The sequence below is a fragment of the Balaenoptera acutorostrata genome, chromosome X, assembly GCF_949987535.1.
Source record: "Balaenoptera acutorostrata chromosome X, mBalAcu1.1, whole genome shotgun sequence".
NCBI lineage: Eukaryota > Metazoa > Chordata > Mammalia > Artiodactyla > Balaenopteridae > Balaenoptera > Balaenoptera acutorostrata.
Genome location: NC_080085.1, coordinates 48,935,133 through 48,961,646, shown reverse-complemented (window position 1 = coordinate 48,961,646; position 26,514 = coordinate 48,935,133). Strand labels below are relative to the sequence as shown.

Genomic DNA, 26,514 nt, shown 5'->3' with positions numbered 1-26,514 from the left:
ATCAGGTCTAATCTCTTAATTTGCTCATTTAGTGCTTCTTGCAGATAATGTGTTGCCTCTCCCCTGGAAGCAAACATCATGGATACTTTTCTTCAAATATGCTCATAATGCAAATGAAACCTAGAACTCTGGAAGAGTGATTCAGACTAAACAGAGCATTTTGTAAGGGTAAGAAAGTAAAATATGGGAAACAAACACACAGGCAAAAGAGAAACCATCTTTGGAAGTCTGGAAGTGCTTACTGGGCTAGAACAAATGCTAAATGGGCTTCCCCTTATAGGTAAATAACTCTGGGAAAATTCAAACTCTTCCTTTTTTCCTGTGAGACACACAGAAGTTAAAAGAAAACACCACATTTTTATTATTATTATTACTGGTAAAAGAGAAGTTAATGGGAAAAAAATGGCAAGTAACGGGAAAAAAATATGTTGGGACACACTCAAGGAACATAATACTGGACTGGCCTAACAAAGCCCATTCTCCTCCTGTTTGGATTCCAAAGGGGAATCAACAGAAAATTGGGAATATTCAAAAAGGGACTGTTAGCTAATTTTTGGCAAATTACACAGAACAAGGTTTACACATCTTTCCCCGCTGCTCTCTGCACTTTAAGGGCCCCAGTGAAAATAAACACAAGTCATCAGACTATTTGGTAACCCCACACATTTTCCAGAAGAGCACACACCTTTACTCAGATTGCCCTACCATTAATCTTACCACATTAAGGATGTAATCCATGAGGGGAATAGGAATACGTTCCTCTGTACCAACAACCCTGTTAAGGGAGAAAAGAGTGAGTTTCACAGAAATTCACAATACTAGTGCAAAAGAACAAAGCGAAGAAAAGGAAACCATGAAATTCTAGTCCTTTCTCTCAGTTAGACTTATAGCCTTTAGTATATAGCACAGAAAAAAAAAAAAAAAGAAGGAAAAAGAAAAGAGCTGAAATCAATTCTGAAGGTAGCTTTCCTAGCCTGAGTAGGTTGAGAGCACAAAAGGAAAAACCAAGCTTTTACAAACTCAGCACTTGTACATATCGCAAAAGAAATTATTCTATCTTAGGCAAACTACTGTAGGAGGAATTCATCAATACGAAAATACTAAAAATAAGCAAGTTCAATTAAGAGACTATTTAAATATTTGCTTGAAGAAAGGAGCTAGGCAAAGAAACAAATACATAAACATCTTACCGTGTTCTTGCATCAGATTTAATGTTATAGAGAGCAGGAAATGGAATTTAATTTTGGTCAAGAATCCATGCTTAGATTGGTAAACCATTCAGAATAGTCAAAGTTGGTCAAAGATGAAGGCAACACCCAAGGCCTCCTTCTCTAACAACCTTTTCCTGAACTACCCAAAAATTGTGATCAGGTCCTTTTGCTTCAGGTGCTTCAATGATGCATTGAAGATAAGAAGGCTGCAATAATGCCATAGCTGCAGAAAATGCAGCCTTTAGACCAATGGCTACACCTTGGCTTTTGTAAGAAATAAACAGAGGGAAAAACTCCACAAAGTATATTGAAATGAAACAAAATCTACCTAAAACATAAACCCTAGAAAAGGACAAAACTTGAGTTGAATAAGGAACAGTTTAGATATAGGCCCTTGGGAGAAATTTGGGAGAAAAGGGCAGAGATAGAAGAAGGGAGAGGTAGGGGGAGAAGGCAGAAAAATTGGCAAGAAATAATTTCGTCTCTGAGCAAGATAAAATGTGAACAAAGATTTGCCAGGCATGGGGATATGTGGCAGCAAAATGGAGACTAGGCAATAGGAAAAGAGAGTGGAGAGGCATGACGAACTGCTTTAGAGCTAAAATATCTCGAGCTAGGGGGCTTGGGTAGGATGTTGTGAACATGCTCAATGAAGAATCTGGGGAAGAACTTTGTACAAAGGGAGGACCTATATATAAGCCAGGAGTGAAATGATTCCATGGGAAGATTGCAAACCCTTCCCTGACTGTAAACTTCCTCTGCAGAATCACTGCCACATTTCCTGCTACTTACACCAATTATCCGCCCCAGCTTGACTGCACCTCCCTGGGAAGAACTCAGAGATCCACCTCTACAGCTAAGAAGTACAGGTGTGGCTCTAAGCCCAGGGAGATACCTGCTCCTTTGCAGAAGCCAAATATAATGGTAAAGACCCAAAGCACCATCATGAAATGTACTTTCTTCATTTGCTAGATGGAAGTTGGAGAGAACAAGAGAGAAAACAAACCAACAGTGGTTCTTAAACTCCAGTAATGAACTTGTTCAGTAACCACTTTTCTCCCCACCCTCATCTTTTTGGCTTCCAGGCTCAGGGCATCATATAGGAATAGTAAAAATGATCAACTTTCTTCAGTAGAAATCCTCCTACCACTGGTTTTAAGAAAAGTCATTCTAATCCTAACCTGATATGAAACTTTGACCCATAGCATCTTTGAAACAATGGAAGACTGCATTTCCATGAAGAATGAAACAAATTTATCTTAACTGTCAAATTAAAAACTGCTGCCTCTCCGCCTTCTCCAAAACAAACACACATTCCCAAACTTAATTTTAACTCTAGTCACTTTTACATGTGTATTTATGATGTTGGAGCCCTTAATCAGATGTAGAGGAGAAGGATTCCAATTGAGTGTCATAGTACACGGGTACAGGACAACAGATCTCATGTTTTGGGGTTTTTCGGTGGTGGGGGGCGGGGGTGGGGGTAGGAAAATCAGGTCTTTCTTCCCACTCCTGAGGAGACACAGCTGCCTTTGGCAAAAGAGCCCTCCCAGTGGGCCACGATTCAGGGAACAACTGTTTCTCTGCATGTGATGCCTTTAAGGCCCAGACAGTTGTTATTCAAGTTACAAAGACCACATGGATATATATAACCCATTTCTTTCAAGTTGTTCAGGGTAGGTGGTTAAGTTAGGCAAAATAAATGGAATCAATCACAAAAATAAACCATGGTGCCCCAACTGAAAACCTTGGTTACTTACTGGCAAGTATATTCACCCCCAGCAATATCAGTTTTGCTGAGCTCAAACAGTTCAGAAGGCAGAAGAAAGAGGCCAAAAGACAAGTATTTAGAACTACTTGTGGTGAATGCCTTTGAATGCAGAACAGAACTCCATGTATTTGGGGTAGACTGTAATGCCTAAGTTTCCTTATTGCAGATTTGTAGCACAAAACCATGTGTCTCAAGATCAAATACAATCAATCATTTTATTCAATGCTAGCTGCTGATTTTGGGGACAAAACCAAGGGAAAAGAACACTGTCTTAGTCTGGAAAAAGGAAAAAAAGAAAAAAGAAAACTCAAAACTTTGTCAACAGGTGAGTGGATAAATGCTGTAGTATATTCATACAATGGAATACTATTCAGCAACAAAAACAACATACTGATAGACACAACATGGATGAATCTCAAAAATACGCTATGCAACAAAAGCCAGAAACAAGAAAGTATATACATTAGATATGATATACATATAAGACTCCGTTTATTCTATTTATACGATGTTCCAGAACAGGCAAACTTATTCTATGAATGACAGAAATAAGATAGGTAGCTGCCCCATTTTAGGGTAGGGAAATAGGAAATTTAAAATCTGTACCATTTACTGTATAGGAATTATATACCTCAATTAAAATTAATGGAAAAAATTTACTCATGCGTGTATTTAAGGCATTGGAAAACAGATGTGGGCATGGGAAACCAGAATTTGTTTGGGAGTCCCATTGAAGAATTTTGCGTTGGGTGGGGGAAGGATACAAACAAGACTTTTGGGGAGAGGGGTGGCACACACTGCAAATTTTTCGAAGCCACTTTCCCATATTGGCAGAAAGTACATAGCAACTCCCACCACAACAACTACCTGGGATAAGGAGATAAAAGAATTTTACCTTTAATAGATAGTGGCTTTCAAAACGTAGGTTGAGTTTAGATAGTCTTTTGTGTTCCCTTCCAGCTCTAATAATCCACGTAATGACCCAATTGAAGCTTGTGAAGGTGGCAGGAGTAGAAAAGTACACGTGTCAATATTTGTGAGATTCTTAGATATGTTATGCGAATGAGGTGCTGATGAACACCCAGACCATGCAAGATACAGAAGAACATCAATACCACGGAACAGCAACTATTAGAGTCCTTTGCAGCTTAGAAGCTACATATGACTAATACTATGATAGAGTATTAATGTTGTGGGTCTAGATTTTAACTATTTCTTCATTCTTGTTCATGTTTCATTAGGCCCAGCTCTCTTGGCATTTAAGACTCGGGGACTCCTTAATCTAATACTCTTGATTCATTTTATCAACTCACTAAATAAACAGTTATTGACTGATTACCTACTATATACAAAGTGATCGGGATACACTGTTGAATGAGACATTGTTCCTGCCTTGGAGAACTATGTAGATTAGTGGGGGAAACCATTAGAATATATAAATAATTTTAACAAAACTGTTGGAAGAACACAAAAGATCAACTTCCTATTTGGAGGTTAAAAAAAGTTCTTTTAAGAGTAAGACACTTGAGCTGGACTTGTAGGAATTTGGTAGATGGAAAAGAAGGAGATAAGATAATTTGAGGATGGGGGATAAATATGAATAGAATATACAGTGACTCATGATATTCCAAGAAAAGCATGCAGAGTGAAGACATATGAGGGCTTGAGAAAATGTCAATTTACCAAGGCAGCTTAAAATCTGGGCATGTTAGACAAAAGGTATTAAGAAATCCAGGTCGTGAATGGATAAAGAAGTTGTGGTACATATATACAATGGAATATTATTCAGCCATAAAAAGGAACAAAATTGAGTCATTTGTTGAGACGTGGATGGATCTAGAGACTGTCATACAGAGTGAAGTAAGTCAGAAAGAGAAAAACAAATATCGTATATTAACGCATGTATGTGAAACCTAGAAAAATGGTACAGATGAACCGGTTTGCAGGGCAGAAGTTGAGACACAGATGTAGAGACCAAACGTATGGACACCAACAGGGGAAAACTGCGGTGGGGTGGGGATGGTGGTGTGCTGAATTGGGCGATTGGGATTGACATGTATACAGTGATGTGTATAAAACTGATGACTGATTAAAAAAAAAAAAAAAAGAAAAAGAAATCCAGGTCGGAAAGTTATATCCAGACGAATGTACACAGCTTGACTCAAAACCACCACCACTACTAACATTCAAGAAATCCATCCCTAGTTTGTAGCCAGGAACGGGAATCCTATGCCAGCAGGATGGCTGACAATCAAGGATGTGGCAACGAAGCACTAAGATTCCGACTCCTTTGCAAATAAAGTCCTGCTTCCTTTTAGGGTATTCTCCTTTTCCAGAAAGAGAACATTTTTTGTGTGTGTGTGTAAACTTTTTATTGACACACAACATACAAGCAAAAGGTGCACAAACTTAAGTGAACAGCTTGATAGTTTTATACAAATTGAACTCACTATGTTACTACCAGCACTTTACAACACCTCCTCTCAGAAAGAGAACATTTTAATCAAAACAGAAGATGGTGCTAGATGAAGGCAGGGTTGCCTTCTCAGACAATGAAAATATATCTGCCCAAGAAAGCAACATACTTAAAACACAATGCCTCTCCCCTCCAAAAAATTCATACCAACAGGCTCATTACTTTCTAGAGTTCCAAGAGGGCATACCTGTTTTGGATTCTAGACCTTTGCTCCTGCTGTCTACTCCACCATAATCTTCTCTTAAGTCCCAAGCCACCCTTTGAGATGAGCTCAAACCCATTCATATCCACACCTAAAATGCTCATGCTTTTCTCAGAACTACTTCTATATATACACCAAAAGAGCACTTATTAAAGACTGCATGACTGTCCAGAGGGATCATGCCCATTTCGAGCATGAAGGTGATTAAGACTTACAGCTACAGTAGTTGCTTTTCATCCCTTGCATGCGAACACTGTAAGCTCGAAGAACCAGTTCTACCAGCAGTCTTTAAGCTCACCCCCATCCCCATCTCACCATCCAGGTAATCAATTTTCATGTAGAACAAACCTCAAATAAATACAAGGAAAATCTACTGTGCCTAGTTACAATCATATAGTACATTCCAAAGCCTTCTGATGTATCTGGAATGAACAGATGAAATAAACAAAAACAGAGACCAACCAACAACAAATCCCTGTAACTCTTAAGAACTTCTTAGGAGATAGGCTTCAAAAGTGCAACGTGTTTAATGCATGCTCACTTATGGAAAACAATCAAGCAGTCGATGACATGGAATACCAAATCAACAAAGGGAAATCCTCTGAAGAAGGCCTTTTAACTTGATATACTGAATTCTGATTCAATTTCATGAACAGCATTTAAAAAAGAAAGCTTGCTAAAGCAACCAAAACAATTAAACACCAAAGCACAAACGACACACAAGGGTCAAAGAAAGATAAATTACAGACATTTAGGGCCGGAAGAACCTTATAGCTGGATCTAATCCAACTCCCTCATTTTTACAGATGAAAACAACATGCTCAAGATCACAAGGCTAGAGAACCTGTCTTGTGAACACTTACTGCTGATTAGGCTCAGTTTCATTCTGCTGGGTAGAATTAAAGCTCTGCATGGCCTGTACTTCCTCTTCCTCCTCATCCTCACTAGAGGCCTCTTCTGCAGCATGATTAGATCTTGGGGGAGGAGCAGTGGCAGTGCCATCTGCCTTCTGGATTGATGGCTTCTGACAGATGTATTTAGGGTCTCTTCCAAGGTTACAGATTTCTTCAAGTAACTGAAAGGCAAAGGAAACAAGATTACTTATTAGTAATTAAGGAATGGGGAGATGACTAACATTTTTGGAGCACTTTCTATGTGCTATATACAGAAGTGCCAAAACACTTTATATACATGTTATATACACTATTTCCTGGAATATAGTCATTAATTTCATTTTACAAACAAGGAAACTGAAGTCCTATGAAGTTAAATAACTTCTTCAGTGTCACATGGCTGTTAAGTGACTGACTGACTGATGTGACTCCATGTTCTAATTCACCAACCACCAGTAACTCATTTACCAGTTTCAACAATCCTAAGGGGCAACTGGCAGGGCCAGTAAATGTGGGAAAAAAAAACCCCAAACAAAAACCAAGCAACAAAGATTAGAAAGGGTAATATGCTTTTACAAACAGAAGCTAAGCCTTGGCAACTTCTTAGTATCCTGTATAAGAAAGCAATACTTAAGTGACTTTTTTTGGGGGTGGGGTAAAGGACCAACCCAAGGACTTGGAGAAAATGAGGCAGACATAATCCTCTTATAGGCACAGTCTAAGAATCCAAATGACCTCCAGTAGGTCATGCCTTTTCCTAAAAACTCCCACTTCACTGCTCTCTCATGCCCATGGTCACAGCCGTATCACTTCCCACCTTGATGATCGCAGTCGTTGCATCTGTTTTGAGGGTTGGCTGATGTCTCATGAGCTCATCAACAGCACTCCCGAGGTTGGAGGCAGTATCCCCTTAAAGCCAAAAATGGAACTGTTAGAAAGACTGAAGAAAATAGAGCTTGGGCTATTTTTTTTTTTTTGGTGCCAATATAAGGAGGAAAGAAGAAACTGAGCTGGTTGTTGTGATTTTCTAATGCCATGCTTTCTCAAACGAATTCACACCAACCTCTGCAACCAAATCACTGGGGAGGAGGAAAGAAATTTATCAGTCTAGTAAACACACTTTAAGGTAATCATGTATGCTAAATTCTACCCTAGTAATCTCTACTGTCAAGGTCTGAACTAGTATTGTAGCGTGAAGAGAGAACGAGAAACGAAAGAACCATAAACCATTAACCCTGACTGCCCCGGTAAAGAATGGCAGTGGCTAAAATGCTACAGTGGTGACAAAGCACATTTTTGAAAACTGGATTCTTTCTGGAACCCTTCCTTCTTGCTACGCCTCAATGATCTGGTCTCAAATACACTGAGAAGGAAATCTATTAATTTGTGACTATCTTAGGGACTTTGATATTAGAACAGAAGATTACCAGGATCTCCTGTTGCTGAAGACTAGATGGTGGACCTGAAAATCTACTGCTGGTTTTCTAATACCTATTTCTCACCAGCACTGTAACAGTACATTTAACAGTGAACTGTTGAGAAGCATGGAAATATTATAAGCAGAGGCTAAGGATGAAGTATTCTTTTCTCCCTGCAATAGACTATATGGTGATAATTCCCATTAAGCTTAGCACACCTAGCCAGAGACATGAAGTGGGGTCAAGGAAGAGTTTCCTTGCCAATTGGTGGCCTGATAATCACCTAACTCTCGGCACAACAGCCAACCAATTATTTATTTTAAGGCAAATCCTTACTTACCTAGAGGATCAGAACTCCTCCTCCTCCGCATGGCTGGGAGGTAATCTGGAGACAGAAGAACTTTGAAGAGACGTTCAAAAGGCTGACACTGTACAAATGACTGAAGACCTCGGGCATTCAAGCAGAGTGCACTGAATACATTTGGGAGAGAGCCAAGGACTTCACGGGTAGCAGGAACCTAGAGAGAAAATAAAGTGAGCTTGAAGACATCTGAAAGAGTACAGGTACAGAGTTAGGAAACTTTGGCCAGGTGTACTACACAGAGAGATCAAAGGGATCTTGATGACCAGGTCCCAATGGTTTCTTTCTTTTTTAAAATACTTTTAATTTTACATTGGAGTATAGTTGATTAACAATGTTGTGATAGTTTGCAGGTGTACAGCAAAGTGCTTCAGTTATACATATACATGTATCTATTCTTTTTCAAATTCTTTTCCCATTTAGGTTGTTACAGAATATTGAGCAGAGTTCCCTGTGTTATACAGTAGGTCCTTATTGGTTATCCATGTTAAATACAGCAGTGTGTACATGTCAATCCCACACTCCCTAACTATCCCTTCCCCCCACCCTCCAATAGTTTCAATACTACATATAGAAAACAAAAGATAGGATTTTCATGCCATAAGACTGCTTTTCAAGTGTGTGTGTGTATATGTCTGTACATTTTATGGAAAGGGGTATGCATGGAGCATTCTTTACAGATCAGCAGAAAGGTCTCACGTCTTTGATCAGCAGTGCATGCAGCATGACATCTGTCAATCCATTGTCCTGGAGTGAGGAGAGCAATGATGGTTCTTGAAATACAAACACAGTCACCACTTCAGTAGCTAAAAAAAAGATGAAAAATATAACCCAGAGCTCAATGTACAACAATTTAATCACGTGCATGTGCTTAGTAAAAGTTCTAATATTGCCCATCAGAGATTGATCACTATTAGGAATTTAGTGACTACTCTTCAAGATTTTTATGGGGAAATGTATAGGCATGACAGTTATAGTTAGTAATATTGTAATGAGTAGTGGAAATATGCTAAGAGAGTAGATTTCAGGTGCACTCATCACACAAAAAAGGGAAACTATGTGAGGAGATAATGCTTGACTGTAGAAATCATTTCACTATGTATAACAGATTATGTTGTACACCTTAAATATATAAAATTTAAGAAAAAATATATAAATAAAACCTGAAAATTTCAAGATTTTTATGAGCATATTTTGACAAGAATGAGGTTAACTTGTTTTTTCAATTGTAATATGCACCATATAATCTCCTTTATCTTTTCCATGTCACTACAACTCATTCAATTTGAATGGCTGCATACTGTTCTACTAAATACATGTACCACCATGTGTATAAACCAGTCCATAATGGTGAGAATTGATAAACCTAAAAATATACCCTTTTTTGTCTGCTTAAGCAGGAAAAAAATGTAAGATGGTGGCGTGTGTTTGCTGGGTTAAAGTGAATGTAAACTTACTGATGAAAATGGACAAAATGTCTTCTAAAAAGCCCTTTCAGCAATTTAAAAATACCATCAGCAATGTTAAGAGTTCTTGGGTAGGGACTTCCCTGGTGGTGCAGTGGTTTAGAATCCTCCTGCCAATGCAGGGGACATGGGTTCGATCCCTGGTCCGGGAAGATCCCACATGCCGCGGAAAAAAAAGAGTCCTTGCGTATTAATCTGACCAATTTTTTTTTTAACATCTTTACTGGAGTATAATTGCTTTACAATGGTGTGTTACTTTCTGCTTTATAACAAAGTGAATCAGTTATACATATACATATGTTCCCATATCTCTTCCCTCTTGCCATCTCCCTCCCTCCCACCCTCCCTATCCCACCCCTCTAGGTGGTCACAAAGCACAGAGCTGATCTCTCTGTGCTATGTGGTTGCTTCCCACTAGCTATCTATTTTACGTTTGGTAGTGTATATATGTCCACGCCACTCTCTCACTTTATCACATCTTACCCTTCCCCCTCTCCATATCTTCAAGTCCATTCTCTAGTAGGTCTGTGTCTTTATTCCCATCTTGCCACTAGGTTCTTCATGACCTTTTTTTTTTTTTCCTTAGATTCCATATATATATGTGTTAGCATACTGTATTTGTTTTTCTCTTTCTGACTTACTTCACTCTGTATGACAGACTCTAACTCCATCCACCTCACTACAAATACCTCCATTTCGTTTCTTTTTATGGCTGAGTAATATTCCATTGTATATATGTGCCACATCTTCTTTATCCATTCATCTGTCCATGGACACTTAGGTTGCTTCCATGTCCTGGCTATTGTAAATGGAGCTGCAATGAACATTTTGGTACATAACTCTTTTTGAATTATGGTTTTCTCAGGGTATATGCCCAGTAGTGGGATTGCTGGGTCGTATGGTAGTTCTATTTTTAGTGTTTTAAGGAACCTCCATACTGTTCTCCATAGTGGCTGTATCAATTTACATTCCCACCAACAGTGCAAGAGTGTTCCCTTTTCTCCACACCCTCTCCAGCATTTATTGACCAATTTTTGACAGTATATAGAATCGTGCCTTAAGACTACCATTAATGCAAATATGGGAAAAAGAATATGGAAAAAACTCTATGCAAGAGAAAACAGTACAGCATTAATGCATTCATTAAAAAGTAAACAAAAGAGAAACTAGAAAAAACAGAAGAAAGTAGAATTTAGTGAAACTGTAAGCAAAATGCACAAATAATTAAAACCAATTACCAGCCCTCTGAAAAGACTGAAAAAGCTTACAAACTTAAGGGAAATCTAATAAAGAGAGCAATATATATTAGCAATGAAAAAAAGAGATTTAACTGGATTCAGAACAAATAAAATTTTACAAACTGCATGTTAACAATGAAGTGCAATGCTTTTGTAAGAAAATGTCATAAAAATTGACTATCAAGAAATGATAGCAGGGCTTCCCTGGTGGCGCAGTGGTTGAGAGTCCGCCTGCCAATGCAGGGGACGCGGGTTCGAGCCCTGGTCTGGGAAGATCCCACATGCCGCGGAGCAACTAAGCCCGTGAGCCACAGCTACTGAGCCTGCGCGTCTGGAGCCTGTGCTCCTCAACAAGAGAGGCCGCGACAGTTAGAGGCCCGCGCACCGCGATGAAGAGTGGCCCCCGCTCGCCGCAACTAGAGAAAGCCCTCGCACAGAAACGAAGACCCAACACAGCCAAAAATAAATAAACAAATAAATTAATAAAAAAAAAAAAAAAAAAAAAAGAAATGATAGCAAAGCAGACTAGACCATTACAAGAATTTTTAAAAATACTACCAAGTAACAGAAAGGAACCAAGCCAACAATTTTAGACATGAGTGTTATTAAACCTTCTAGGAGCAATTAAAACAAGGCTTCCTGGGCTTCCCTGGTGGAGCAGTGGTTGAGAATCTGCCTGCCAATGCAGGGGACACGGGTTTGAGCCCTGGTCGGGGAGGATCCCACATGCCGTGGAGCAACTAGGCCCGTGAGCCACAACTACTGAGCCTGCGCGTCTGGAGCCTGTGCTCCGCAACAAGAGAGGCCGTGACAGTGAGAGGCCCGCGCACTGCAATGAAGAGTGGCCCCCGCTTGCCGCAACTAGAGAAAGCCCTCACACAGAAACGAAGACCCAACAAGTCATAAATAAATAAATTAATTAAAAAAAACAAGGCTTCCTAACTCGTTTAATGAGATTTTTAAAAGTCTCATTTTAAAACCTGACAAGGAAGGCACATGCACATACAATAGCCATAAACCATGTATAAAACAAACTCATAATTGCTGATGCCTGAGATCTAAAAGAAACCAGAGGATTTTCAGTTCATGATGGTCAACAGAGCACCTCTCATCAAATGCTATTGAAATGGCAGATATATGACAATTACTGGGACCAACAGTTGTCAATGGCCTTTGGTATTTCTGATGAGCTATAAACTTATCGAAAATTTAAGTCCTTTTTTTGGGGTTTCTATTGGTGTATGATAGACCCTTCAATAGACTTCCATTCGTACAAATGTCTAAATTCTAAGGCGCTATTAAAATTGAGTATTCATAAACTAAAATTAGTGCTCTATTAGAGATTACTAAGACATCAAGTCTGTTATTTTAAGGAGGTCTAACTATTTAATATAATGCTATGTCATAATGCTACTGTGCAACGGGGACAGTTTAAGCCCTCTTTTAAAATTAATAGATGATTAAGAATTCGAATGAACACACAAAAACCAATTAGTTCCAGATGGAACCAAGCAACTAACTCCTAAAAGAAATAACTCTTAAAAAATTTATGATTAAAATCAAATTCTAGAAACCACAAAACCCATAAAACAGCAATAATCTAAGACAAAGGGTCTCTTAAAAATAAGGTAATAGTTGGCGATCAAAAACATTTGTAAAGAATTAAAGATTTGATAATGCAATAGGCATCTTGAAAGATTATAAAGAAATTCTCTCAGAAAGTAAGTGACATGAGATCAATATGGTAGTCTAATTAGCTAAACAATAGGGTTTCCAGGAGAGAACATTAAGTTAAAAGGAACCAAAGGAATTTCCCTGAAGCAGGAAAAAATATTTAGATTTTTAAAAGGGCCTAACCAAGTGCTATGAGGGAACACTGAAAAGAAACAGAACTAAATACATCCTGGTAGGGCTTCCCTGGTGGCGCAGTAGTTAAGAATGGACAAAAAATGGACAAAATGTCTTCTAAAAAGCCCTTTCGGGCTTCCCTGGTGGTGCAGTGGTTGAGAATCTGCCTGCCAATGCAGGGGACCCGGGTTCGAGCCCTGGTCTGGGAAGATCCCACATGCTGCAGAGCAACTGGGCCCGTGAGCCACAGTTACTGAGCCTGCGCGTCTGGAGCCTGTGCTCCGCAACAAGAGAGGCCCGCGCACCGCGATGAAGAGTGGCCCTCGCTTGCCACAACTAGAGAAAGCCCTCGCAGAGAAACGAAGACCCAACACAGCCATAAAAATAAAATAAATAAATAAATTAAAAAAAAAAAAGCCCTTTCAGCAATTTAAAAATACCGTCAGCAATGTTAAGAGTCCTTGGGTAGGGACTTCCCTGGTGGTGCAGTGGTTTAGAATCCGCCTGTCAATGCAGGGGACACGGGCTGGATCCCTGGCCCGGGAAGACCCCACATGCCGCGGAGCAACTAAGCCCGTGTGCCAAAACTACTGAGCCCACGTACCACAACGACTGAAGCCTGCGTATCACAACGAAGAGTAGCCCCCGCTCGCTGCAACTAGAGAAAGCCTGCACACAGCAATGAAGACCCAACACAACCAAACCCCCCCGCCAAAAAACCCACAAAAAACAAAAAAATAAGTAAATTTATAAAATAAATAAATACATCCTGGTAAAGTTTGTGAACTTCAAGGGTAAAGAGAAAATGAAGTTACCTACAAAGGAACAAGAACCAGTTTAACAACATGGTTATTTACAATATGTAACATAAGACAGTGGAGAAATGTCCACAAACTTCTTAAAAGAAAAGGAAATATAACACCCTAAAAATTACCCAAAGATGTACTCCAACAAAATTAAAAAATGCATCAAAGAGAGGGAAAGCCAAGGGTTACTAAAAAGAAAACAAAGAGAATGCTGAAAAAGAAGTGAAGTAAAGGCAAGCTAAAGGTCTTATTTTGTCCATTTTGGCAGAGGATAGAACAAGAAATTTTAAAAGTTTAGATGTCGATAAAACAATATAAGGATAACAATTACAAAAAAAAGGAGTAAGAAAATTAAGATTCAGAATATGAAAAAAGCACCAAGAATTTAGAGCCTCAGGCTTTTGTCCTGCAAATAATTTACCTAACCAAGTGACCTTGGTTTTCAAGACTGTTTAGGGTACTTGGAATAGGACATAAAAGCAGAGGGACATACCTTTGTTGAGTAGAAAATCCAGTAAAAAGGGGATTTCATTTATATTATGCATGGCAATCATACGTGATACAGCCTGCTGGAGAGTTGCTGCTTTCCACCCCTTGACTGCGTCACTCTTGATAAAGGATGGGACTTAAGAGTCAGCTCAACTTGAGAGCTGACTGTAGTCATTTTGGCACTGGAGAACACACTTCAATAAAGGTATGCCCATTTTCCATATGTTTATAGATTCCTGGGTGGTAGCTAATGGCCTCACTGTTTATTTCTGGTCAATGGGCTCAAAGTAATTATCCCATTCAGGATCATGCCCTATGGGGCCTTCCACATTGGGGATATATTGCTGCTCAGACTTTGCATATTACAATTAAAGTTTCGTGTCTCAACTCATGCTAAGGCCACCACAGAAGAAGTTCATTTTAATGCCACAGCTGACTAACTTGCTCACACTTTTTAAATAAGCTCAGATATTACTCCCTGTCCTTGGTTCAGTGGGTCCATGAGATGTCCAGTCACCGCAGTCCCCAGACCCTTAAATACGGGCTAAATACCATGGCATCCCCATGACACTGGCCTTAGCCCAAACTATGGCCTCTCAATGTGATCTTTGTGTCCTGTCCTGTCATTGGCATTATGGCCAATGGAAATCCATACCAAGGAATGAACACCCCTTCTCTGACTGGCAAATTCATTTTGTTAAGCCAATGCCTCAATATGCTGGTGCAAATTGCTATGCCCTCAACAAAGATTGATTGTTAAGACAGGCCTGCTCTTGGTTTATCCTTCCTGCCATGCTACTGCTAACAATAGTATTATTATAGGCCTCACAAAACGTTAGTTCCCTTTGGGCTTCCTGGTAACACTGCCTCTGATGAGGGTACATATTTTACTGCTCATTCAGTCTGGACATGGGCTGTAAAAACAAGGCATCACTTGAGCTTCCAATCTGTCTTAATGTCGGCAGATAGCAGGCCTAACAGAGAAACATAATGGCCTACTCAAGGACGCTCTCTTAAATTTACAAAATGGACGATGGTCTCCTAAATGGGTCTCTCTTTTGCCCACTTTCTTATTCTGAACTCTTAACCTTTTAACTCATAGGGCATCCTAACGAAACACAATGAGGACCTCTCCATTCCCTTTTCTGGCCACAAGAGGGGACACTCCCCATATATGAATCTATGATCCCAAAGAAAATCCCCCGTCACTTAAAGACCCCTTCCCTTTTTGATCATGGTGCAATCTATAGACTGGCACTTACAAGAGAGTGGATAATAGACTGGGATTCACTGGAAATTGAGGGCCCTCACACTCCCAAACAGACTATTCTGTATGCCATGAGAAAGGTCTCTGCCAAAGACCTTGCCCAATATATTGGGTTGGCGAAAAAGTTCATTGTTTTTTTTCCGTTAAGATGGCTCTAGTAGCTTAGCTGTCTTTAACTTCATTCGAAACAATTTTGTTAGACTGTATTGTGACAGCTGTCCTATCAGCATGCATTAAAAAAAAAACCTTATCAAAATTGGTGAATTTTTGTGTAGCCATTTTAATATTGAAGATGGGAGGAAAAAAAGCAATGTTTTTGGCATATTATGCTTTATTATTTCAAGAAAGGTAAAAACGCAACTGAAATGCAAAAAAAGATTTGTGCAGTTTATGGAGAAGGTGCCATGACTGATTGAACGTGTCAAAAGTAGTTTGCAAAGTTTCATGCTGGAGATTTCTCGCTGGAGAATGCTCCATGGTCGGGTAGACCAGTTGAAGTTGATAGAGATCAAATCGAGACATTAATTGAGAACAATCAATGTTATACCACACAGGAGATAGCCAACACACTCAAAATATCCAAATCAAGCACTGACATTCATTTGCACCAGCTTGGTTATGTGAATCGCTTTGATGTTTGGGTTCCACATAAGTTAAGCGAAAAAAACAATTCTTGACTGTATTTCTGCATGCGATTCTGTAGTTAAACTAACAAAAATGTTCCGTTTTTAAACAAATTGTGACGGGCGATGAAAGTGAACATTGTACAATAATGTGGAACGGAAGAGATAGTGGGGTAAGCGAAATGAACCACCACCAACCACACCAAAGACCGGTCTTCACCCAAAGAAGGTGATGTTGTGTATATGGTGGGATTGGAAGGGAGTCTTCTATTATGAGCTCCTTCCGGAAAACGAAACGATTGATTCCAACAAGTACTGCTCTCAATTACACCAACTGAAAGCAGCACTCGACGAAAAGCGTCTGGAATTAGTCAACAGAAAACGCATAATCTTCCATCAGGATAATGCAAGACTGCATGTTTCTTTGATGATCAGGCAAAAATTGTTACAGCTTGGCTGGTTCTGATTCATCCGCTGTATTCACCAGATATTGCACCTTCGGATTTATTTCGGTCTTTACAAAATTCTGTTAATGGAAAATTTCGGTTCTCTGGAAGACTGTAAAAGGTACCTGGAACAGTTCTTTGCTCAAAAAGATAAAATGTTTTGGGAAGATGGAATTATGAAGTTGCCTGAAAAATGGCAGAAGGTAGTGGAACAAAAGGGTGAATACGTTGTTCAAAAAAGTTCTTGGTGAAAATGAAAAATGCGTCTTTTATTTTTACTTAAAAACTGAAGTAACTTTTTGGCTAACCCAATAGTTTTAAAGGTTCGCTAACTGGAGATCCCTCTTTGCAGGAAATGGAGGTCTTGGTGCCTGGCTGGGCCCACGTCTACAACTTTATGGTTCTTCCAAAGAGGAAAGGAAGATCTTAAATTAGTTCCCAGTACCAACACTCTTAAATAGGATGCTAGCTCTGAATCCATGCTATTACGGAGATACTGACTGAGAAACCACTACATAATCTGGGATAACAATGCCCGTGGCCCCTATAATATATAGGCACCTCTAGCATGCCAAGGCCCGGAGACCACAGGTTTGAAAATATTATGCAACATTCTAGCATAATATTATGCCAGACTCTGGTTGGCCTGGCAATGCCTCATTTGGCTGGCTTGGGTCTTGGAATCTACCACTCCAGCTCAATGCCAAAGTCCTTGGGCCCTTTCTTGTCTATGCTGTGACTTCACTTGTTCGGGGTATTCAATCAGTCCACAGTTTTCCTGTAAGAAATTACGTTATAACTCCTGGGGACAAAGGAATACTGATATTCAGTCACATCTCTAAGTACTTCTCCAATGTATAAAACTTTCCATCAAAGTTTTGGGGCTAGGCCAGGACTCCCATCAACCCAGCATCCTAGATAACTTAGACATTCAGCATAATTGATAGTCCTAGCCTCGATGTTGACACCCTCAAATGTTAACTGCTCCCATATCTGCTGCTATACCACTCATCACAACTCCATGGCCCCATGAGCTGATTTCCCCTCATCGGACAGTCTCATACTTCACTCTCCATTATTCCCCTATCACTGCCCCACATTTCCTTCTTCCTCAACTTGATGGACAATATTTTTTGTAATAGTAACAGAGAATGTCACCTGAGCACTAAACCTCCAGCAATGTTACCAGGTGCCCCAGGAGAGGCAACCACTTATACAAATAACTCTTGCTGCTCTGGAGGTCTTCAATATTCATACTGACTACCTGTCACCCTCTCCAGTTAAGCAGTCCACAATAACCATGTTGGTACTAGTGTCAGCTAGGCTAGGAACAGAGCATATGCAGACTTGAACAGATTAAAATGTGGCAAGGCTAAGACAGGAGGTGAGAGAGAAGAAAAGGCAGTTGAGGAAGTTAAAGGGGACACAACTGGGTATAAAAGTGGGGTAGAAGAGACAGAGGTAGGATATGAGAGGAGTCAGAATCTTTATTTGGTGGGTTTTAGCATGGAATTGTTGCAACAGGACACCACAACCTCACCAGGTGCTTCCTCACTGACTTCCCCTTCATGCCCTCCCCCTAGGCTCCCCTATCAACTGGCTACAAAAGGGAGCACTGGGACATCTTTTTACCTATTATACTGGGCCTCATCACCAGCTTTGGTGTAATAGGCATAAGGTGTTTAGGTGTTTTCAATTCTGTAACAGATTCATCTCATAGAGGCTACCCAGATAATGGCATAACTCCTGGCCGACCACATAAACCAAACAACTCAGGTCTTAGAAGCCCTTAATGAGGGACAAAGCAATCTACTTGCTATGACAATTGATAATACATTACATTAAACTACCTACTGGTATTTCGAAGTGGAGCTTGTGCCTTAAAGGGGACCTCCTATTGCATGTGGGTTAATAATATAGGAAACATATCCAGAATAGTTCAACAAATAAAATAACAAACCAAAACAGCCAATTATATTACTAAAATACTCCAAGAGATTCTCAGACCCCCATTAATTTCTTTTCCTGGCCATCTCCTTCTGCCTGGGGTGAAAGGCTCTACACTATTATTTATGGAGCTAAAATAATTGCCGGACTAATTACTTTGGGTTGGCTTTGCAAATCTGGTCCCTTTCAAGTACAAGTTTATTTACAGGGAACCTGGGAGGTTGTTATGCTAATTCAAATGCCAGGGATGAATCAAGACTTTAAAGAAGGAATTTTGACCTACACTGACGTTTGCTTTTATGCTCTAAGTCTCATTTACTGCTTCCTTCATCATCCTGAGAGGGCTCACCTGCTCCCCACCCCAACCCACAAGCACATGTACCCTCTTGCTGCCTTTTAAACTTCCCCTTTATAAATAAAGGCCTGTGCACTTGCTTTTCTCTGTTCTGGGGGGGCTTTCTCCCAAAGAGAGCCATCCCTCCCTGTCCCTTGACCTGGGACTTCTCCAACTGTGTAACAAATCCTTTTTTGATCATACCAAAGGACTACTGTCAGGAGTTTTTCCACCTGAAACTAACCTTGGGAGGGAGCCTCTCCATGTCAAAATGGAGTTGCTGTAACACAAGGGAACACTTCCTCAACCTGATCAAGAGGAACAAAACATTCAACACAAAATCTTCTGCTAGCCTCAAACTTTTTTTTTTTTTTTTTTTGGCTAACCTCAAACTTAATGGTGAAATACTGACTGAATGCTTTCCCCTCTGAGTTCAGGAACAAAAAATAAAATAAAATAAAAAGCATTTAGCAGAGTCACAGGATACAAAGGTAATATACAAAAAAAACCCTAAATTGCTTCAGCAAGGCAGTTAAGCATCTGAGTCTGTAGTAGCCAAAACCTCTCCCTCCAGACACCCAAAGTATTAAAATATGTGTGCTACTGGTACAAGGAGGATTTCTCTATTTCTACACCTCCCACTAAATTCCTTTACAGTTTTAAGGAGAATTCTAGAAGCATATATATCTTGTGTATTGTCCTGAATATGTATGGCACTCAATAAATGCCAGTTAATAAATATGAGGTTTTAACAACAGCAATACTCAAAGTAGTGGTGATGTCAAAATGCAAGGACATTTTCTATAAGTAACTACAAAGTACCCACAAGTTCCAAAACAATTTTCTCCAGTAAGAAACAATTTTCTATACTACAGCTTACAGGTCTGACATTCAATTCTGAGAATGGAAACCATTCTGATTGGGCTTTTTAGACCAAGGTTAGGGACTAACCACTGAATAAAGACATGTTTCCTATCACACCTGCAATGTAAGTATAGCACAAAAATCCAAGTGTACAATAATACTATTGATTACAAATGATTCACAATACACTGCAAAAAAGAGTTCTGTAGTGTAGTAGTTATCACATTTGCCTGACACAATACACTGCAAATGGATATTTATTTGAAACTGGACTCTGACCTTTCTCTATTTCATCACCAACTAGAAAGACACATAATCACACAGTGGACAAATGTGGATAGTAAAATTCTACAAGGATATAAAACACACAGAGAACACTGCTAGGTTATTCCAGCTTGGTATGAACAAATTCAACTCCACTTACCTAGGAGAAAAAGTGATGGGCCATAATATTCTGCATTGCTGATGATGTGTTTCAGGGAGGTAGGCAGAGAACCATCCATCACTAAGAGAAAAGCAAACATCAAGAAGAATATGATCAGTCCAGTAGTAGTTTGATGGGTGGGGATGATGGATCAATATATTACATATACCGCACGGTGGCAAGGTCTATGTTGATTCCAATTTAATGGCCTCCACTTGTCTCCTCCTAAAATTCTATTATTTATTCCTTGTCCATGCAATAACCTTTTAACAGTAGGTCAAAGAATAAAAGAATACAGACACTGAGAGACAGAGTGGGGTAGCAGACTGGAAGTGAACACAGATTCAAAAGCTGAAAAAGGAAAAAAAATAGGTGAATCATTATTAAAATAGTTGAATGAACAATCCTTAGGTCTAGGAAAAGTGACACTAAAGGACTAAAAGCTATTCAAAATGGCATGGCCTTTTCCTAAAAAGTATGAAAAGGACCAATTTTTGAGAGAGTCAAACACCCCTCCAGAAAGTATCTAGAATCAAATACCATGCCGTATGCCATCCGAGAAAGCAGGGTCTTGAATGGCCTTCTTGAGGAAATTCAACATGGATTTCAGAAGTGCGGCTCGTTGTGGAATACACTGGACTCCTGGCAAGGGAGAAAGAGGATTATACTGGTTCACCATTATGTACAATGAGCAGGTACATAAAACAAATTTTTAGGAGATCCACATGCACTATAGCAACACTAGCAGACATGCGAAGTGAAATCTCTGGATGTTGGGAAGAACATTTACCTAAGCTTTAAAACTGGAAAAAATAAATCACCAAGGACTACACAAAACCTATACTAAAATTAAAAGTCTAAAGTAAAAAAGAAAAATTACAAAGTAAAAAGATTAACTCTGATCCTCAGTTACTATTTTGAATATTATCTGCCCTCAAACATGGATGTTTTGATAAAATAATCAATGTGTGAATAGTTGGAAAACTATAAAATGCTATGAAATAAATGTTAATACGAGAAAATGAATACCAGAATGGCAAAGTAACAGTCACAGTCATAAGAAGCAAACCTCCAAATGTACTGCTTAAGCTCCCCCAAAGCACCTTGCTTCACTAGTTTAGTAATTCAATCACTGTTATCGGCTGTGTCTCTCTATGTCTACATACCAGGACGAGGGCCAGGGCCAGAGGAGATGCTAGTGCTGCTGGAACTTGATGCCCTTAATTCAACATCCAGACGGTGCTCCACAGAGATGGATGAGCCGGGACTACTTTCCATAGTCACATCTGCAACTAAAGTAAAAGTTATGATAAAGAAATTAGTTAGAGGGCTTCCCTGATGGCGCAGTGGTTGAGAGTCTGCCTGCCAATGCAGGGGACACGGGTTCGAGCCCTGGTCCGGGAAGATCCCACATGCCGCGGAGCAACTGGGCCTGTGAGCCACAATTACTGAGCCTGCGCGTCTGGAGCCTGTGCTCCGCAACAAGAGAGGCTGCGATAGTGAGAGGCCCGTGCACCGTGATGAAGAGTGGCCCCCACTTGCCGCAACTAGAGAGAGCCCTAGCACAGAAACGAAGACCCAACACAGCCATAAATTAAAAAATTAATTAATTAATTAATTAAAAAAAAAAAAGAAATTAGTTAGAATAAAAGGCACCATCAAAGAGAAGGTTATTTGAGAACAATTTTTTTCCGTAAGGTGAGATGAATGATATCAAAATGGAGGATTAGAATATTGAAACCCAAAATGAAAATACAGTTGGCCTTTGAACAACACAAACGTTGGGGCCCCAACCCTCCATATAGTCAAAAATCTGCATATAACTTTACAGTCAACCCTACATATCCGAGGTTCCACATCTGTGGATTCAACCAACTGTGGATTTTTCTTCTAATCTTTTTTATACATATACAAACATACATACATGTGCCTACTTATACACAGGAAACACAAACTCATGGTTTTGTAATCTGCTTTTCAGTGAATATACAATTTTCTCTACGAGTATATCATAATCACCAGGATTAGTTTTTAAAAATGTAGATTTCCTGGTCTTACTTACTAAATCAAGCATTGCACTAAATCTTTATTTTAGCAAGCACTTTAATTTATTCTTATGCTTACTAAAGTTTGACAAACACTGATTTATAGTGAACAGTGAGTCTTTAAATTGTCTTCTACACCACCACATTTAGGATATGTCACATTTTAATCAACACTCAAGACCACATGACCACACCCATTACCTCAAATGCCAAGTCGCCCACTGTAGACTAGAGATAGAAATTGGGTAAAGGGGCTTCTAGGGGCAGCAATGCACATAGTTAATTGTGTTCGGGAAAAAAAGGAATGAAAACTTAGGGATATTTAGTGTAAAGAATGAAAGCATTATAAAAATTCTAATACCTTTATTATTAGCATGATAACAGATATATGTAATGACATCCTGGGTCAAGATAAGATTAAATTCTAAGAAAGCTGTTTTGTGGAAGTTTTTTTATTTTTGGTACTATTAAGAGCTATGAACTGGGGGAAGTTTTAAAAATGGACTCACCTGATGCACCCCAAGATTAAGAATACCTGGTCTTCTATCTTTCAGATTTTATGATTTAAAACTTATTCCCTACCCAACAACTTTTTCACCTCTCCCTTTCCTTCTCAAAATGGCCAGGTAGTCTCACAGGGTCCCATTTTAGTGTCTACATTCTCCTTATCTTTCCCTAACACATATTTAAACACTTACGATATACATATCAGGCACTACTGGAGATTACAGCAGTGAACAAAACAGTATCCTGATCTCACGGAGCTTACACTTTATTGGGAAAAAAGAAGATAATGAACCAATACTTATAGTAACTGTTAATTACCATCCATATCAGTTTCCATTTCTTCTCCTTCTTGTGTAGTACTGGGTCTCTGGATCTTTGGCTTGATCACAAAAGGACATTCTTTTCGGCACAAATCTACTTCATGCTACGATCAAGGGGAAAACAGTAAGATAATCCTACATAAATAACAGAGATTAAAAACAATTATAACAAAAGAATATCACAGGCAGATTACAGAACTGGTTTCTAAAAACAAAAGAGGGATAAAATGGCTCTTTAGGGTTACAAGGATAGTTCCTAGGCTCAGCTCTCACTACATACAAGTATATGCAAAGTGCTCCAAAGTGCTCCTTGTATACCTCAAGTCGATAAATGAAGATAGAAAGTCCACTATGGGATTGAAAAGCTGCCATGTCCAGATTGGTGATGAGGTCAACCACTCTGACAGCTCTGGTGACAAATGTTATCTGGTCCTGTTCATCACCAAGAAACTTTATGACCTATTAGGGAGAGAAAAAGGTAAAACCAATCAAATGAAAAGACACAAAGCTGTAAATAATGTGCTCTTCTGGAAACATGCAGTCTAGGGTTTCAGGGAGGCAGTATGGTATAGGAGGAAAAAAATATATGTTTGATTTTTGGTGCTTGCCAAATGATAGCTCTATCACTTCTGAGACTCAACCTCCTGAGGTAATAGGGACATAAATTACCTTTCAGGATTAAATAAAATATTCAGGGAGAAAAGAGCTGGTGCCCAGTGCCCAGCACATGGCAAAGCCTATCATGCCTAAGGTCATGATAAGATGTGGCAATATCTTAATTAGTACCCAGGGCCTCCTATCACATCATGCTGGACTATGAGCAATTCTTAATAATGGAAATAGCTGCTCTTAAAAGTTGTTAATGAGATAACTAGAAGGCCAAACTTGAGAAATTAAGTATAACATTTTCTGGGTAAGCTTTCTTATGCTAACTGTTCTCACTGTAAACCATTCACAACTCTGTAACCTCTTAGTTGATTTCCCCACAAATGTATTTTTTAAAACAAGTAGAGCACCTTCAATAAGGCTTCCATCATTCCACAGGAGACCAAGGCTTCGCCACCAGCATCGTAGCTGGCCAGATGATATAAAAAAGAGAAGAGAGCAGTGGCAAACTGGTGAGGGTACGGATCCATGGAAGGATCTACAAGGGAAGTGGAGAGAGGGAGAGAAAGAGCAAGCTCAGAATTTGGTGTTAAGTTGGCAGGATGTTAAACAAAGGCAGACAAAGCAAAGGGTAGGGTTCCTCTTGGTGGCTAGGACAATAACCACCAAAACTTACCAATCATGGCCTGGATACAGTTCCGCACAAGTACAGGCAAAAATCCATGGTAGGAGGCAGTTCCAGTACAGTCAATAATACTGCTGAGTTTGGGAGTTCTCTCCAAGTGGACAATTGATGTTAATGTTCGTAAAGAAGCAGCTTTAATCTCCTTTGAAAACAGAAAGTAAACATGGGGTGTGTTAAATAAGAAGTAGATGACTGAACCAACTTGCTAATACCCACTCTAAAATTTAAGTCATTCTACTGGTAAATGCTTGGAGTAGATGGAGGTCTGTTGAGAATAACATTGAAAATCCTGCGTTTGTTAAATTTGCAGCGAAATATCCAAAGAGGAAAGGGCTAAGCATTCCTCTTGGGGTTCATTTTAACCTCTGGGGAAAACCAAAAATCAGATAAATACATACGAGCCTGATATACACAGGAAAATATTAATAAATACTCACCATAAGCTGCTTATCTGTTATCTGAAGGACATCTACCAACTCTTCTATCAACCCATTATACAAGATACTGTTTGCAGACTCCTGCAAGGCATTGGAATACACTGCAAAAGGAGAAATAAACACTTTAGGCAAGAAGGCAGTGGTCAAGCCACTGCCCAATGACAAACCTTTTGGCACCTACTGGTTCTGGGGAAGGACTCCCTTCCCACCAGTACTGGAGGGCAGAATCACTGAATTCTAGGGGATTGGATCAAATATAGTGATAAGCTCTAAATACCCACCAAACTGACAGATTCTCCTATTAATGATATTGTCTTGGGCAAAGATTTTCAGGAATCAAAAGAGAATGAAGAATTAATATTCTATAACATCACTACTTGATAACGCTATTACACCCTGGACTTCCATTTTAGTCTCTTCATGTGTTTCTGTTTTACACTGGAAACACTTATACAAACTGTAAAGAACAGAATTTATGGACTATTGCAGACTAAATCAGAAACTTGTATGACACTGTAGTAAAACTTGAGAGAATGCATGTAATCCACTTCCAATAAATCCCACACAGAGGTAATACTGAACACAGTCTCCTGAAGTGCAAACTAATGGGATTTGAGCACATTCAGTTTTCAACAAACATTTCCTGGGTACCCACTAACATACCAGAAGTTATGCTAGGTATGTTATGCTAGGTATGAATATAAATAGAATAGTAGGAATTTCATTTCAAGGAACTCATAGTTTTAAAGAGTAGAAAAACAAGTAATTACATAATGAAGGATGGTAATATTAACAGGAGCTACCATTTTATACCTTCTATGTGCCTGGCCTGTGCTAGGTACTTTACACGTTTTCATTTAATCCTCAGATCAGCTTATAAAATACTTATTAAATGAGGAAACTGAGGCCAAAAGGATAAACAGGTGCCTAATAAACTGAAGTCAGGGCGAAAGCCCAGGACTGATTTCAAAACCAGTGTGCTTTCCACTATACCACCCTACAGTTAAAAGTAAAATGCACAGTACTGACTATTTAATGAATTTCAAAATTATACTCCCAAAGAAGAGGAAGATGAAATGGCAAGAGGAAAAATAGTGCCCAGAGGAAGACGACTATCTGAACACTCATAAAAAAAAAACAAAACAAAAAACCCCCGCCCAAATAAAGACTAAACCTATGTGATATACGTCAATCATATCCTCTTTCTGACCCAACATTAAGGAGCCCAAGGATGATGAATACAGTGAACACTAGGAATGCTGGCAATTTTACAATTTAACTTGCCACCTAGGTAACTACAATAAGCCCCACAGCAACAAAGACAGATGAAGTTCAAAGGAAATCAAGTCTAAACTGCCTAACCAGGGCCTGTTAATTATAGGGTGTTATTCTCTTACCTAATATAGATATTGCATGCAGCCTGGCCTGAACAGCTTGCAATCGCTTCCTGTGATTAGAAAAGCCATGGGCCAGCCGTATGTGTGTAAATAACAGCATCTGTAGAGACATAAGACCTAAATTAGGAAACCAATGGAAAAGGTGACTATACTTTCTGAGGGAGGGCTAAATCTTACTCATTGGGCTACTTGACATTTGGCAAGAGTTCTGATTGTTATTAATCAAATCAAATATTTGATCACCATTACAATGAGCGGAAAAAAATAACACAACTAAACGTTTTCTTCTTTGGTATCCAAAGTGTTGAGCTACCACCACTTATTAGATATTCATGGTGAATAAGGCTGCTTCTGTTTTCCTCAAAGTCTCACCAGGACCTAGGAAGTCAGTAAGTGTTGGCCTCATAAAAGATGAGGAAACTAAGGCCCACGG

The 26,514-nt window shown here is 39.3% G+C and overlaps 1 protein-coding gene across 16 annotated transcripts in view; it reads right to left on the bottom strand.

Moving 5' to 3' along the window:
- Positions 1-26,514, bottom strand: part of HUWE1 (HECT, UBA and WWE domain containing E3 ubiquitin protein ligase 1) — a 142,397-nt gene that overhangs the window by 67,145 nt on the left and 48,738 nt on the right. For 15 of the 16 annotated variants that reach the window (XM_057537611.1, XM_057537615.1, XM_057537609.1 and 12 more), the window contains 14 exons: positions 26,082-26,181; positions 24,685-24,806; positions 24,239-24,389; positions 23,973-24,100; positions 23,275-23,415; positions 22,955-23,060; positions 21,251-21,376; positions 20,625-20,726; positions 20,085-20,165; positions 9,032-9,138; positions 8,312-8,489; positions 7,371-7,462; positions 6,524-6,735; positions 718-775 (listed from right to left, as the gene is read on the bottom strand). In XM_057537611.1, coding sequence (XP_057393594.1) covers positions 718-775; positions 6,524-6,735; positions 7,371-7,462; positions 8,312-8,489; positions 9,032-9,138; positions 20,085-20,165; positions 20,625-20,726; positions 21,251-21,376; positions 22,955-23,060; positions 23,275-23,415; positions 23,973-24,100; positions 24,239-24,389; positions 24,685-24,806; positions 26,082-26,181 — 1,704 coding nt within the window. The remainder of the gene's footprint in view (positions 1-717; positions 776-6,523; positions 6,736-7,370; positions 7,463-8,311; positions 8,490-9,031; positions 9,139-20,084; positions 20,166-20,624; positions 20,727-21,250; positions 21,377-22,954; positions 23,061-23,274; positions 23,416-23,972; positions 24,101-24,238; positions 24,390-24,684; positions 24,807-26,081; positions 26,182-26,514) is intronic. The other variant, XM_057537606.1, reaches the window with a different exon arrangement.